The sequence below is a fragment of the Trichosurus vulpecula genome, chromosome 3 (genome assembly GCF_011100635.1).
Source record: "Trichosurus vulpecula isolate mTriVul1 chromosome 3, mTriVul1.pri, whole genome shotgun sequence".
Classification (NCBI taxonomy): Eukaryota; Metazoa; Chordata; class Mammalia; order Diprotodontia; family Phalangeridae; genus Trichosurus; species Trichosurus vulpecula.
This window is the reverse complement of record NC_050575.1, coordinates 173,085,094-173,100,551: the sequence shown is the minus strand read 5'-3', so window position 1 is coordinate 173,100,551 and position 15,458 is coordinate 173,085,094. Positions and strand designations below refer to the sequence as shown.

At 34.6% G+C, this 15,458-nt stretch overlaps 1 protein-coding gene across 4 annotated transcripts in view; it reads right to left on the bottom strand.

The window, feature by feature from the left end:
* Positions 1-1,673: 1,673 nt before the first annotated feature.
* CAMSAP1 (calmodulin regulated spectrin associated protein 1) overlaps positions 1,674-15,458 on the bottom strand; it is a 119,097-nt gene continuing 105,312 nt past the window's right edge. For all 4 annotated transcript variants that reach the window (XM_036749580.1, XM_036749581.1, XM_036749579.1 and 1 more), the window contains 9 exons: positions 11,694-11,785; positions 10,824-10,908; positions 8,124-10,578; positions 7,268-7,404; positions 6,522-6,730; positions 6,263-6,365; positions 5,923-6,038; positions 5,165-5,283; positions 1,674-3,155 (listed from right to left, as the gene is read on the bottom strand). In XM_036749580.1, the coding sequence (XP_036605475.1) occupies positions 2,853-3,155; positions 5,165-5,283; positions 5,923-6,038; positions 6,263-6,365; positions 6,522-6,730; positions 7,268-7,404; positions 8,124-10,578; positions 10,824-10,908; positions 11,694-11,785 (3,619 nt within the window). In that variant the 3' untranslated portion in view covers positions 1,674-2,852. The remainder of the gene's footprint in view (positions 3,156-5,164; positions 5,284-5,922; positions 6,039-6,262; positions 6,366-6,521; positions 6,731-7,267; positions 7,405-8,123; positions 10,579-10,823; positions 10,909-11,693; positions 11,786-15,458) is intronic.

Genomic DNA, 15,458 nt, shown 5'->3' with positions numbered 1-15,458 from the left:
CATCTTAGGATGACATCACCTGGATCATAGAATTTTAAATTTCTGAGCCAGGAGGAACCCTCAACAAAGGATCTACACAATATAGTGAAACCACATGATATATCCATGTAGGAAGACATATGAGTGCAGCCATTCTCAAGAAATAAGTATAACTGATTATAGTTATTTTCAAAATGAATAAAGAAGTAGAGGTATGACTATGTAATATGGAATATACTTGCTATAATCAGGAAAATTACACAGTTTTAAAATACTATATATGCTACAACAATTTTGGAGAATAAATAGGGCTATAATACCATTTTGAAACCTAAATGTTAACTTCATTGCTGCCTACACCACAAGAAATTCAAATCTCACATTTAAAAAATGAAATACTTATTCTCAAAATTTTATAATAAAATTAATCTTATATTCATATATATTAAATATGAATAAAGTATGTTAAGGAAATGCTAGCTGAAAGGTTTAGAAACTTGAAAATCAGGTTATAATCAAATACTATTAGAAGTTACAAACCGAAATATAAACTATAGTTTATATAAGTATGTTTACATAGTTTATATATAGTTTATAGAACCTAAAGTTCTAAAGGCTATAATTAATGTTATATAATAGATAAATGGAGGAAAGGTTAATGAAAAATGCTAAGAACTAAAAAATAGCAACATAATGGTTCAACTGTATATGATAGGATTTCTTCAATCACTTTTTAAAAATTATCAAATTTCATCTACTGAAAATGACTCTATGCTTTCTGATACTATATGTCAAGCTGTTATATATTTGTCTGATGCATATGTCAAGCTGTTACATATTTGTACCATGACTATGAGATAAAAAGGTAAGAGATGATCACTACTCCAACAGATACACTACCTCACAGCAGCCCTTTATTAAATGTGACTATGGAATACAGTACATCTTTAAAGCATGAAGGCTTATGAGTTCTCACCAAAATGAATCTTAACCTCACACACAAATGAAATTAAAATAAAGCAAATTATTTAATCATTTTTATTACATTTCAGTGCTTTCTTAAAATAAATATGATAATATATCAAACATACAGTGAGAAATAAAGCAGAAGAATGAAAAGCATGGTAACAGAAAAATTCACTCATAACTTTAATACTCAGCACTTTAGAAATCATAAAACCTTTAGTTATTTATTTACAGTACAAGGAACCAGCTATCTCTAAACACAATATATACAACAATGCAACAAACTACAATCTTTTTCTTCAAAGGGCTGAGAAGACTGCAATAAAACCTGCAGTGCTAGTGTTTTATTTTGTACCATATTTTCTCCTTTATACAACTTACCTTTCTTGTCTTTAGGTTTATGTAATAATTACACTTGTGTATTTTAGAGAAGTTTTTTTCTTTCTACTGTTCTATAGTGCCCTCTTCAGTACAAGATAGATATACATATATCCAAGTAACACTTCCAAGTAAACATGTGCAAACCTAACAAATGCCTTCAGGCAATAGTGTCAAATCAAGATGTCATAGCAACCAGTTAACGATTAAATAGGCTTCAACTACAGAGCTCTAGATGTACACGTGAAAACATAGGTGCTGAAGGGAACTGTAAGTGCACAAAGAAGGAAATCAAAATACAAGTTTACTCCCCCAAATGATTTGATCTGCTGGAAAAACACTAAAAGATATATAGGGTCATAACTAAAGATTTAATATTTCAACATGAAAAGAATCCAAAGCCGTTTCATTTAACCAGACTTTTGAAACAACAGCAACTCTCTGCTTTAAAATTTTTAAATAAGACAAAACAAAATTACTTTATCACCCTAAATTAATGTTAGTAAAAAATTGCACATACTCTGTTCAGAGCATGCTGCTCCTTCAGAATAAAGACAGGACAAAGCAAATAGAATTACACGTCATGACAATAAAAACAGTAAAAGGACTTAAGATCTTAAGTGCACCATCTTATAAGAGGAACGTGCTCAGAGTGAAAATATTCTACTTTTGCCAAAATATGTCTTTAATAAAGTTAACAAATCATTAGAACACTATCCAAAACTTCGTCAATGATAACGGTTTTCATTCATCTTGCCTACTAAGCAAGTACTAGTTTATAGCACCTATGGTTTTTTGAGTCCTCATGATTGTATTCCAGAAATAGTCACCTCTAAATCTATAAATGTTATTTTAGACAGACTTTGCAATCTTTCAGTGCTTTTTGTTAACTAATATTGTCAATAAACTTTTTTGTTCTGAGCCACATTAAGTTGGGGATTTTTTTTCCATAAATCTTAAAACTGAGATTAAATGTTGGCAGTAGATACAATCATATATCATACAATTCTTCAAAAGAAAAATAAAGTCCCCAAATAAGAATTTCTTTTTCTATACACATTCATAAACTCATGACCCAAGATCAATTCTCAGTTCTTCCACTGTAAAGTGGAAGAGGAGAAGGCAAGAAAAGCAAATTAAATAATTTCCAATTTGTACCGATAAAGAACTTCAAGTAAAAGGAAATTCACTGGTTAAAGATCTTGCTACATGCACAGTCCCTCATTTGAAAGCTTCAGTAGTTAGCATTAAATATAACAGCAGATTTGAGTCATTAAAAAACACTGGCATTGTTCCTTCATTCTTTTTAAGAGAAGAGGAGTGTGTGTGTCTGTGTGTCTGTGTGTGTGTATGTGTGTGTGTGTGTGTGTGTGTGTGTGTGTGTGTCTGTTGAGGGGGAAGATTGATTTTATCTAGAAGCCTCTTTAAAAAGTTTTATGGTTTCGCACATTTCGTACCCAAACTGAAGAAAGTGGTAAATATTCTTCTTTCAGCACAATCCCCTCAGATTTTTGTCCCCCAAACCAATGTCATTTACGAGTCTGAGTCTTCTTTGGCACTGCTGGCCGCTTGGGTTGCCACAAATGGTTATGAATGGTGAGAGCATCCACACTGACAGACATGGTTTTGGCTGGAATCAAGTTAAACTGTTTTCTGTCTGAGCTATATTTATAAAGCTTGTCAATCATTTTCTTAGTGATGCTCTTTGGCCCAGTGCCTGTTAGCTTGTAGATTTCTTCAGTATCAGGGTAGTAGCAATAAAGTGCCCTAAACTGGCATCCAGCATCACGAAACAGTATAATGTAGTGGTTGGCATCACACTTCTCCAATTCCTAAATTGGAAGGAAGCAATAAAATTAACTATTTACAACAGAGTTAAGAAATAGAGCAGCAAAATTAGCTATATTTACAAAGGAGTTAACAAATACAAGTGACAAATGAACAGGGTTAGTTACCAAAAAGGCATACCAATTATTTATGAATCCTATTTGGAAAAAAAATTACTATAGTCCCCAAGATTTCAAACTTGTAATTTATAATATGTTACACAGCCACAGAATTTACAAGCCTTAAATTGAACAATATCTACTATCTTGAAGAGAGGCATGGAAAAAAATAAATCTAGCAATTTTGCAGCAAGCAGAATCAAGGAGGGAAAGAAATCTCATCTGCCATTTAGATGAAACTCTTCAAGTAAACACAGTGCTAAGACAGACGACCAAGCTTGAATCATTAAGTGGACATTGTGGTGGGCTAATCATATTGCATCAAGACTCACTTCAATCAGAGAAGTAATGATTAAGTGACCTCTATGAGATAAACTTTTTAATTTTTATCACAGCAAATTATTAAATGAAGACAAAAGGACTTGTCGGTTCATGAGGAATTTTTGGTTAAAGACAACCAGAAAGTTCTTTAAATAAAATTAAACTCTCCTGAAAAACATGTGCCCATAGTAGCCAAGTATTTGTAAACTGGATATTAAAACCACTAAGATATGAGACAGCCATCCATGCTTTTATTCTTTTTTAGTACCTCTTCTCTTGGGGAAATGCTTGTCTGAAATTGAACTTGATTCTTTCCTAGGGAGACCAATTTCTTCCCCAAATTCCCTACCGTCATCAATGGCAATACTATTTCTCTAGGCTCAAAAACAAGAACTCATTTTTCATAAATTGTTTCATCTCTATCGAGTCCTGACAATTCTTTCTTCTGAATTCTGAATGCTATCAACCTCATTCAAGCCCTAATTACTGCTACTGCTGTATTATTACTGAAAAAGGCTCTTAACTTCTTTCTTCCCTTTCCCCCACCCATCCTGACTAGAGAAATTAATCTTTTGCTAAAATACAATTTTTATCCTGCCCTTCACCTATTCTGCCACTGTAACCAAAAAATTCATTTAACCACTCTAGATTTAAATTTCCTCACTGGCAAAATGAAGAATGGAAAACCTCTAAGGTCCTTTCCACCTCTAGTCCAGATTCATTCTGCATTCAAATTCCTCCATTATTTTCTCCAACTACATAACCTTATTTCTGACTACTCTTCAGCAGGTATACTCTGCTCCAATCCAATCTGTCTCATCACTATCCCTTACATATACCAGCCTTATTCTTGCCTGTATACCTTTGCTCATTTTCCTCAATTACAACACGCTCCTCATCAATGTCTATCTGAGTCTTTCAAGTCTCAACTCAAATTCTATCTCTTCCATGAAGTCTTCCCAGGCACTTATGGCCCACATTTATCTCTTCTCATTGGACACAATTTATCATTTACTGTATACTACTTTATATTACTCTCTTTTTCATTTAAGTTTTATCTTGTTAATAAGGCTGCAAATACACTGAACTCAAGGATTCCATCACATAGTTCTTATCTCCTGACAGTACTCTGAACATAGTAAATACTCACTGAATGCGCTGCTTAGTGGAGCTGAACTATTAAGAGTTCAATTTTTTTATGCTCTTTATTAAAAAGGCTGGTATATATCATGGAATGATAGACAGAATGCTAGACTGGGGGTCAGACAAATGTGGGTTCAAAACCTGCCTCTGACACTTACTAGCTATGTAATTACTAGCAAGTCACTTCAACTCTAGAAATCTTTAGGTTTCTTTTATCTGTAAAACAGGAATAATATTACTCATAATAATTACATCTCAAAGTGCTGTTGTGAGGGCCAAATGTAATGCCTGTAAGCACTTAAAGTATAATGTGGTATATAAATATCAGTTATTTTTAGAAATCTGGGAGAATTTTCATTGAAAAAAAATTGGAAATTTCTACTCATCCTCTTAACCATATGAAATTCAGTAATAATACTACTAATACTTGCCTCCAGTATTGAATTCTTGTGTGGTTCATTTACTTTTCCAGCCAGACAGCAATGGGATATAGCATTGTGAATAATTGGTTTATTTGACTTGCTACTAGGCTCCTTAAATAGCTTAGGACCTAGGATAATATAACAAAAGAAAAATGTTCAAAACAAATACTGAGATACACAAGCAACAGAAAAAATTTAAAACTATAGTTCTTAGAATCAAACAATAACAGTAGCTACTACAAATCCTTTTTTAAAACGGTAATAAGTTATAAATCAATTTTAAAAAGCAGTAGCAGCAATCAGCAATATTTCCCTCTCCCCCAACACTGTATTTTCTGCTGGGGAAACAAAAGAAAACACACTCATGAAAATAACAAAAACGAGCACAAAACTGAGATCTGGCAAAAAATATGCTATCAGCACATAATTATTTATAACAAGTTACAATTAAACAGAACTCACAAAAATATTATTGAATTAAGTAGATGAAAGTCAAATACTGAAAATTTTAGTTTAAGTTCATTTCTTCTCCCTCTCCTTAAGGAAAGAGAGGATGGGATGAAAAGGGCATTAGGAAGAGGACAAGTTTAGGAAATTTATTTTAAAAACTCTTCTCTGATTAAAGAACAACATTACAGTTATACTACCACATCATTTTCAATCAATGAGTCTGAAATGGCAAATATAACTTATTTGAAAATGCCATCAATAGTCCAAAATAAGGAATTTAAGATTTATATTACCACAGAAACATTCTGAAGCTTTACCTGTGTATTCTGCCACAGATGCAATTGAAGATGCTGTAGAAGCATTTTCCCAATCTCTTTCTGTATTCCTGCTAGGATTCCTGCTTAATATTGGCAAAGATTCCATGGATTCAACTCTGGAGAAAAGAAAGGAAAAAGAAAGAGAAGATGAAAATGATTAAGAAAAATGTCACATTCCTTCTAGTCTGTTACTTTTCATGTCAATTCATTCATTAAGATGTAACCAGCTTCATTTTTATCAAAAATTTTTTCTTTTAAGTCTTTTTCTTACATATTAATCACATATGAGTTGCTAAACACATAATTCAAACACATAATCATAGTCTGAATTCCTCCTTACCGTTGAGAAGGAGTGCCACCAGAATGAACACTTTCGGGTTCTGTTGTTGCTGCTGATGCCAAAGAAAGGCTGGAGCCAGACTGGGCACTACTTAAATTATCAGCTATTTAATTAGGGAGAAAAAAAAAAGAATAAAGCCTTTTAAAAGCTCATATGAAAACATCTGTAACTTTAGATGAACTGTGAATAGGTAATGTAGAAGTATAATTATCTACACACATCACCCATAATTATAAATTACACAGCAAAATCTGCTTACGGGTTGAAGAACATTTGGTTCCTGAATCACTATATGACTCTTCCCGATGAACAGATTTTGGCCGTGGTTTTTTCGGTTTTGATTTTGGTTTACCAAGTCCTTGTTCTTCTAAAATCTGTTGTTGTTTTCTTCTCAAATATTCCTGTTTAATGAGTTCTCGTCGAGCTTTTTCCTCCTCTTTTCGTATCCGGTCCTCTTCAGCTTTCCGCCTAGGAAAAAAAAAGTCAATTTCCAAAATAATCATTTGCTATACACTAGTAAAAAGACCCAAATGAACCTTACCAAAATTCTTCCAGAGTTAATTATATTAAAAGACTTTTGGAAAATTTTCACAATCTCCTTTAGCCATCTAGTAGGGTCTTTGGTTAAGTCTGACTGTCAGAAAGCTGTTTTACTCTTAATATAACTTCCTCATAATGCAGTTTAAAAATAAAAACAAGCATTAAGTACCTGCTATGTGACTTAATAACTGTTACTGTTTTTGTTTCTTTCCACTTCCTTCCATTCTAGCCTCAGAAGAGATAAAGAATAAACTGGCCAACAGCCTCTTTTTAGTAGCTAACTTGTTACTGTGACACTAAAGCATCAGAAATAATAGAGATGAGGAAACATAAAGGTTTCCCTCTCCCAACACTTACCATAACTACTACTTTAGTTCTGTTATTTTATATTATCTGTAACCTCAGGTACAATGCTTCACACACATCTATCTTGTCACTAATGGCCAAAAAGTAAATATGCCTCACCGGGCTTCATCTCTTTTCAGTTCAACTTCAGCTTCTAGCTGCTGCTTCCGTACACGAGCTTCTTCAGCTTTGCGCTGCTGTTTTAAAAGGAATGCAGCCCGTTTCTTGGCTAATTCATCTTCTGCTTTTTGTTCATCCTGCAAAGTTGAACTTAATATCAGATATAACACTTAAAAACAAAAAATATAAACAGATAAGAAAATCATATTTAAACTCAGCAGAGGAAAAAAAAAAGCACTTGGAAGTGGATCTAGAAAAATATACTGCTTAATCCAAAAAGTCTGCTCACTTTCAAAGAGAAGAAAAAAATATCATGTGACAGTACCCATAAAAATGATGGGGAAAAAAGCTAATTCATTAGGCACCATTCAGAAGTTGAGTTTACTTTAAGTGATCAAGGAGTGAAACTGTATAGGTATCAATGAAATAAGACATTACAAAACTTTTTGAGATTTAACAGTTTGCACAGTGACCCAAATAAACCCAAAACAATACATAGCTTCAAATTATAAATATTAAGCAACGTTAACATTACACTAATATGCTATATTTGTATGCTTCTCTTTTAACAAGATCTAAGAATCAAGTTCATATTGTCCCAATCATCTTCCAAACATCATGTAACTGGAGATTTTACAAATTTAAGGAGAAACTCCCTGATCTTCCCTCAACGTCTTTCCATTTTTTTCCCTTTCAAAAATGTAAATGAAAAGCATGGGGAATTGGTATTTTCTATGTCCCCCTATATTCTTCAAGTAAAAGCTCCCTGCCAGTACAGACTTCTCTGAAGAACAAAGAAAATGATAAAAAGATTATTCATCACCAACATGCAAAAATAATATTATCACGTGCTTACCTTAAAGAAAAAGCCTACACCAGGCTTCTGATCACATTCACTAATTAAATCTAAAGAGCTATCATGGCTTTCCATTTCTCCTTCTTCATCTGGTGCTTTCAGGTCTGAGAGGTCTACTTCAATGAGACTGCCCTTGCTCCTTAGTGGTTCTTCTACAGGAACATTTTCTTTTCCTGAGACATCTGAAGAATTTAGCCCTGTTTCTTTTACGCTATTATTCAAAACTTCCTTGCTCATTTGTTCAGAAATAATGTTTGCATCTTTAGAAGCAGACAAAACAAATGTCCTCTGGTTACTCTCATCATGAAGCCTATAACTATCAAAGAAAAACTTTTCTTGAGAGTCGTTTCCATGGCTTGTGGCACTTTCCAAACATGTTTCTGTGGGTGTTCTGGGATGATTATTAGGAGGAAAAGGTCTTAAGTGAGGCACAGTTTCTACACTTGGCGTTGGAGTTTTAATACGGGAAGAACTTTGCTGTTTGTCTTTAGAAACTTTTAGCTCAGCTGGTCGTGCTGATCGAGGACTTCGTCCTTGACCAAGACGAGGAGGTTTACGATGACTGTTTATTCCAGTTGGAGAGAGAGGCTCAACAAAGTGAATTGATGGCTTTACCTTCTGGTCCTGGGAATTATTTCTAGTACCTGGTGTTGGTACTGTAGGAGATTTCATAAGAAGCTGTTCTTGCTGTTGAGAAATCTTTAATATAGCTTGCTGAAGTGTACTAATGGTTTCATTTAGCTTTTCAATGGAAACATCACATTCATTTATATCTACAACTTCACCAACATTATCCTCTAAAAGAGCAGCAGAGAGCATCTTACTTTTCTCTAATTCATGTATAGCAGCAGTGTCTTTTGTTTTGTGCTGAACAAAAGCCACATTTTCTTGGATCTTTACTTTTGCCATTTCTTGAGAATCATTAAGGAGATCTTCTTTATCCTCTTCTTTTACAAGAAAATCTTCAGCTTTAGAAATTCCATCATCCAATTCTTCTCCATTGTGCCGAGAATATTCTTTTGAAAAATGTTCCGGTTTAAGTGGTTGTGGAACGATGTCAGTCTTCCCCTTCTTAACTACATGAAGGAAGGCTGCTTTACCTAACTTGAGTCGCTGCCTTGCCGACAATGCCTCCATTTTCTTCTTTTGTGCCTCTATTGCTCTGCGTTTTTCTTCCAATTGCATATGAAGCTGAACCAGCTCAGAAGCCAAGAGGTTGGCATGATCTTTGTTTTGCCTGTTAGGACTCTGCTCTCTCTTTTGTTTCCATGTAGTTAGTGGTGCTGGACAGCTCTCTGATGCATCAGGTGTGGTCTTCTGGGAACTGCTTGTACTAGACTTTGCTTCATAGCTATTAAGTCTCTGGAGTTTTCGTTCTGCAAAACTAGTCATCCTAACACTTCCACTAGCCATAGACACACTGCTAGCCTGAGAGATGGTACTTAAGCATGGACTGGACCGTCCACTTGCATCATCTTTATCTTCATGCTCCTTTACCTTCATGTCCTCTTGTAGCTTTGCAGATTCTTCTTCACCAACATATTTAGTAATGACTAAAGGGGGGCCCTCTCCAATTAAATCTTGTTCAGCTTCCTCTAGATCTAGGATATCTGAGTCAGAATCTTGCCTAATTATAGTCCATGTTGTTTCTAGACCATGTGAATCTGTACTTTTTGCACTGCTATCATTTATTCTACTTTCTGTATCTTCATCAGCCTTGGAAACATGAAGAAAGAAGCCTTCCACAGATTGTTCCTGAGACAACTGATCTAAACCACCACTAGCCAATGACCTGCATGTTTCTAATGAAACCTCTGTTGATAGAAGTCCCAATTCTACTGAATCAGTAGTAGCAGAATCTACAGCTGTAGGAAATTCTGAACTGGAAATTGGAGTAAAAGTCCTATTCATATCATGATCAACATGATTGCTATTAACTTTCTTCCTTCCCAACAGCTGATGTCCTTCACCAAGTCTTTTAGACAAAAAACTTCTTTGCTTCCCTTCTCCACATTCATCTTCTTTATTAATAAGCTGTTTTTCTTTTGTTGGTTTAAGTACTGCAGGCATTAAGGGTTCTAAGAAAAAACTATCAGGTTTACTTTCTAGGGATTCCACTTGTCTTTTAGGAGACCGAGAACTTGCCATTAAACTTGAGGCCCTGGAAGATGTACTTTGCAATTCTAAGTCACCACAGCTAGGAATTTCATCTGCTCTAATTATTGCAACAAGTTCTTCATCTTCATCTTCAATATCAACATTATTCAGCAAGCTCTTCCCATTAGTCTTAATAGACGTGGTGTGAGGTTGATTTTGGGGGGTGAGGCTAACAATATTAGATGCTAAACTATCTTTGCTAATTGATCGAGCTAAGCTAATACTATCACCAGAACCAGGATCCACATCACTACTTGCAGCATGATGAAGAGCAAATGGTGTTGGCTGAGATAGAGGCCTAAAATAAGAAAGGAGAAAAAGTCAAATTTTAATATGGTTTGGTATACAAATGACCTAAATTAAAATATCAAATGACTAGAATATTCATTATGAATATAGGATATTTTGGACTTCAAATTCTTCCCACAAGGTAAAAGAAGGCTAGAGACATAATTCAAGCAGGTATAATCAACATAGGATTTTTAAGCCTTCTGAAAACAGAAATTATGTACACTTTTTTAAGTTTATATAATAAACATCTACCTGGGCCTTTTTTCTGGCCATGCAATGATTGCACCACGTGGCTGTCCATCAACTCGAGTTAATGAATTAGAACGATGACGCTGATCTACAAATTGGAAAAAATGTACCATGTTAAAGTCAGCGTCACAATTTGAAATATCTGAAATGCAATAATCAATTCTCCAGAACATAACAACATGACTAACTCATAAGAGCAAGAAAAATCACCTGTACCAACACAATATGCTTTTTTACATTTTTTTTAAATCAGAGAAAGAGAACACATTATCACAGCAATTTGGAATGAGTTTCAAAACAGCAATAATTTATGATGTATTTACACTCTCAGAAGTCTCAAACTCAAAGGAAGCTGAAAGACTACCTAGTCTAGCCCCTTATTTTATAGGTGAAGAAAACAAAACAAAAAGGTTAACATATTAACAGATAGATTAAGTAATATTGCCCAAAGCCACAGAGTAATCTAGTAGCAGAACCAAGACAAGAGATTCCAAATCTCCTGACTCCCAATTTTTCGACTGTATCATGCTTCCTCCCATCCAAGGTTTAATCAATCCTTAAAAATATTAAGCAAAATATTCTGTAGAACAAGTAAAATTCAACATCCAGGGACCCTTTCTTTAGCATAGCACATAAATACTAATCTTTGAGATCAGAATTTTATGTAAGATATTTGCTATTTACATTTTTAAGTGCTGCTACCCTTATAAAACATGCCAAAGTAATAAACAACATCTATAAAAATCAATGACGATTATAATCTATTCTTCATAAAAATATTATCAACAAGGAGTGTGTTCAATTTAATCATAATGGAGAACATCAAAGTAAAGCTATATATATGAGAAGAAAAAGGTGAAAAACAAAGTTTACCCTGGTTGTCCTCCCCCTGTATTGTTTTCTGTTGTTTCTGTCTCAATGGCAATAAAGGATGAGATGGGCTAAAGGCAGGACTCCCTTTCCCACTAAATGGGGAAAAAAGAGAAAATAATTACTACTGTATGCTTTTATTTTCAAATTAAAGAGCAGATAAAAAAATAATGGCATGGGCCCCTATTCTCAAGTGGTTTACAATCTAATCAAAGGTAAACAAAAATAAAACAATAGTTCAAATAACTCAAATAGTTGAAAAGAATTTCAAACAGTCAAAAGACTAAAATTTTCAAAATAAATGATACTCATTTCAAAAAGCAGTCTGAAATTTAATGGTGATCATGCATTTTTAAGTATGCTAAAAAATTATTAAAATACATTTCCCTCTACTCCACCTGCCAATAAAAGTAAAACTTTTCCTAACCCTAATACCTTGCCTATAAACATACAGCTTTTAAAGAACTGACACCACAGGTGGTTTCTACTGTGTAGCAACTTCCAAAACTTTGTTTTAAATTTCAAATATTAACTGGAGACACTTTAGATATCCAATCCAAACTGTTTTAAGAGAATTCTTTAAATAGAATTCTTTAAATAGAATTCTTTAAATAGAATTGATTAAAATTTAAATTACATTTACCCAAATGTCCCATTTCTACCAGAAATGATTTTTTATAATAACCTAAATTTTTAACATTTTTGTAATACATAATGAAATAAAACATAAAGCTCCAGGTAATAACCATAGCAGTTAAATATCTATACATACAAAGTATGTTATTTTGTTACAAATAATTTTTTCTACTTTTTTTAAACACACAGAAAAATAAGGGAGCAAAGGGGTCTAAATTTTGAGACCATCTAAAAACATTAAAATTAGCTGTATTTAAAATGTGAACTCCTTGCCCTAATCCTTTACTTCCTCTCCTGGTCTTCTAGAATCCATCTGTGCTGTATGGATGACATGGGAGTCACGAATTCTATTGCTTCTGGTGAGATGGAGGACCTCCAGGACTTGCCCTCTGACCTACCACTGCCCAAAGTCCTCCTTCCTTTACCATTTGATCTCTTACACCCTCAGCAAACATTTATTAAGAGATTATTACCTGCCACGCACTGTGCTAAGGTCAAGAACCAGATAGGATCTCCTACACCACTCTCCCCACTGTCATTTGACTTACTGCTATAACTGAAAGACTCCCTGAGCCTTGTCATTCACCATACCACAGCACCCTGAAGACATCTTGAGCATTTTCATTTACCTTGCAGCTAAAACTTTCTTTCATGTTGTGTCCACAAATGAGAATATGAGATCTTGAAAACAGATAAAGAAGGTCTTTTTTCTATTTGTATCCTCAGCACTTAGCACAGTGTTTGGCACATAGTACGTGCTTAATAAATTATTCAGTCGTTAAATGATTTGCTATACTACTAGAGGATTTGAACCACATCAGTTTGGCATGTTTCTTATAAATGAAATCAGAAACAAAAGTTACAAATAATTGCATGGATGGATCACAGGTCCTCCTTGGAAAGTAAAGGAGTTAGTGGAATTGTTTTCATTATGCACTCAAAGGCAATAAGAAGCATCATTTAGCTAATGATACACTTAACAGTGTTCATAATAAGCATAAGCAAAAGAGACCATTATGTAGATAATTGTAAGTTATACAACATGTAAACTGATACATAGTAACTTCAATGTTAAGCACAATGTCAAGTACAAGAAGACAGGGAAAAATAACTGGAAAATATGATTCTAGAGGAGTGAAAAAAGTCAAGACACCTCAAAAGTCTAACACTTGTATTGCATGAAAGCACTATTCAAGAAGAAAACGCAAAGATGAAGGACGTGGCAAGATTCAATATTACAAAACATGAAAATGACTATTTCACGACAGGATGGAAACTAGACAGGATATGGAATACACATGCTATTGTTTCTCCAGCAATCTATTCTCATCAATGGCAGTATCAACATATTTAAACTCTACTTCAGAACTTGACATATAAAAAGAACAAGTGAAGCAGAAGTTAAGAAGATTGACTCAGTCAAATCAAATAAATACAGGAGAAAGCCCTCTGGAGGTGATACAGCAACATACTCAACAATATTCAAGATAGAAAATAAGCTTTTTTTGTAAGTACCTACTTATGTGCGAAGCAGTGGGGATACAAAACAAAAATAAAACAGTCCCTGATTTCAAGGAGCTTAGAGTCACTTATATTTCTCAAAAAGAAAGGAGAGAATGTGTAAGAAAAAAAATCTCAGATGTTATCATTATGGTGATGGAGGTGGTGGGGGGAAGAGGGGAACAACTGAGAAGAAATCAGCAATTACTGACCCAAAGGCCACTTTCTCATCAGCATCTCTGTAAAATCTTTTTCCTATTGATGTTTTCTATTTCTTACATCACCAAAGTATCTACCATGTATCCTTCTCCCACCCCCTCCCCAAGGGCCACTTATTTATTTAGAAAGGAAAAAAAAGTCAGCACAACTAATCAATACATTGAGAAAGTCCAACAGCACGTGCAATATGTAACACCCGTGGACCTGCCACCTCCACCAAGTTGGGAATATTTTCTCAAGTGTCTTCATTTGAGTCCCACTTGATCTTTATAATTTTGCTACATTTACTTTTGATTTTTTGGTATGTAGTTGTTCTTTCCACTTACATTATTATAGTTGCTGTATATGTTGTTTTCTTGGCTCTATTTACTTCATTCTGCATCAGTTCATATGGGATCTTTTCATGTTTCTCTGTATTTATCACAAAAATCATTTCTTACAGCACAGAAATATTCTAATATTCATGTACCATAATTTGTTGAGCCATTCCTCAATCAATGGGGAGCTTATCTTACTCTGTTTCCAATTCTTAGCTATCAAAAAAAGTGCTTCTATAAAACCTTTACAAGAATGATCTGTAGAGGTGATCAACAGGATGGCAAAATAGTCACTTTCTGCAAGCATCTTTGACCCCACAACTTCAAATAAAATAAATTATGTACTAAATATAACTTAAAGTTGAATTCCACAAGACAGAACTCACCCCATTCCCGCCCCCCCCACACACACACCATGAGTTAACTTCAGGACCCCTTTGCTATGCAACTCCAAGTGCACACCAAAAGGGGCACAAGCAAATTACAAGGTCCATGACTGCGGATCCTAAAATACCTTGCAGATATAGTGATATTACCTGAATTTACCTCCAACCAGTAAGAAAACAGCAGGCCCTGATTCTGCCCACTCCCTTGAAGGGAAGGAGGAATCAGGTAGCCTAAAAATGTGCCATATAGAGTGGTGCAATCACAAGCCAGAGAGGGACCAGTGTTGGGCAAACCAGTTGACTTCTACCCTTAACCTCAGCAATCTCTATATCCTCCCAAAGCAAGGAGAATAAGTTTAGCTCTACTTCTATCTTCAAGATTGGTATGCCAATAGAGAGGTGGGGGCAAAAGAGTAAGCAACTGGGGGGGGATGGGAGCGGGAAGGGGGGGGAGGGGGAGGGAAGATTAAAATCCAGCATATATGCAAATAAAGCAACAGAAAGGATACTAAAACCTTTAGGAAGAATGAGTAAAACCTCCAGGAGAAACCAAAATACATTAAACAAGTAGTATAGTATGAAGAAAAGTAAACCAATATTGCTTGTTAAAAGACAGAAACTTTAATCCCTTCCACTTATTCTCTGACCCAACCATACTGGCCTACTTGCTGTTTCTTGAACATGACACTTCCATCTCCTAACTAGGTCTT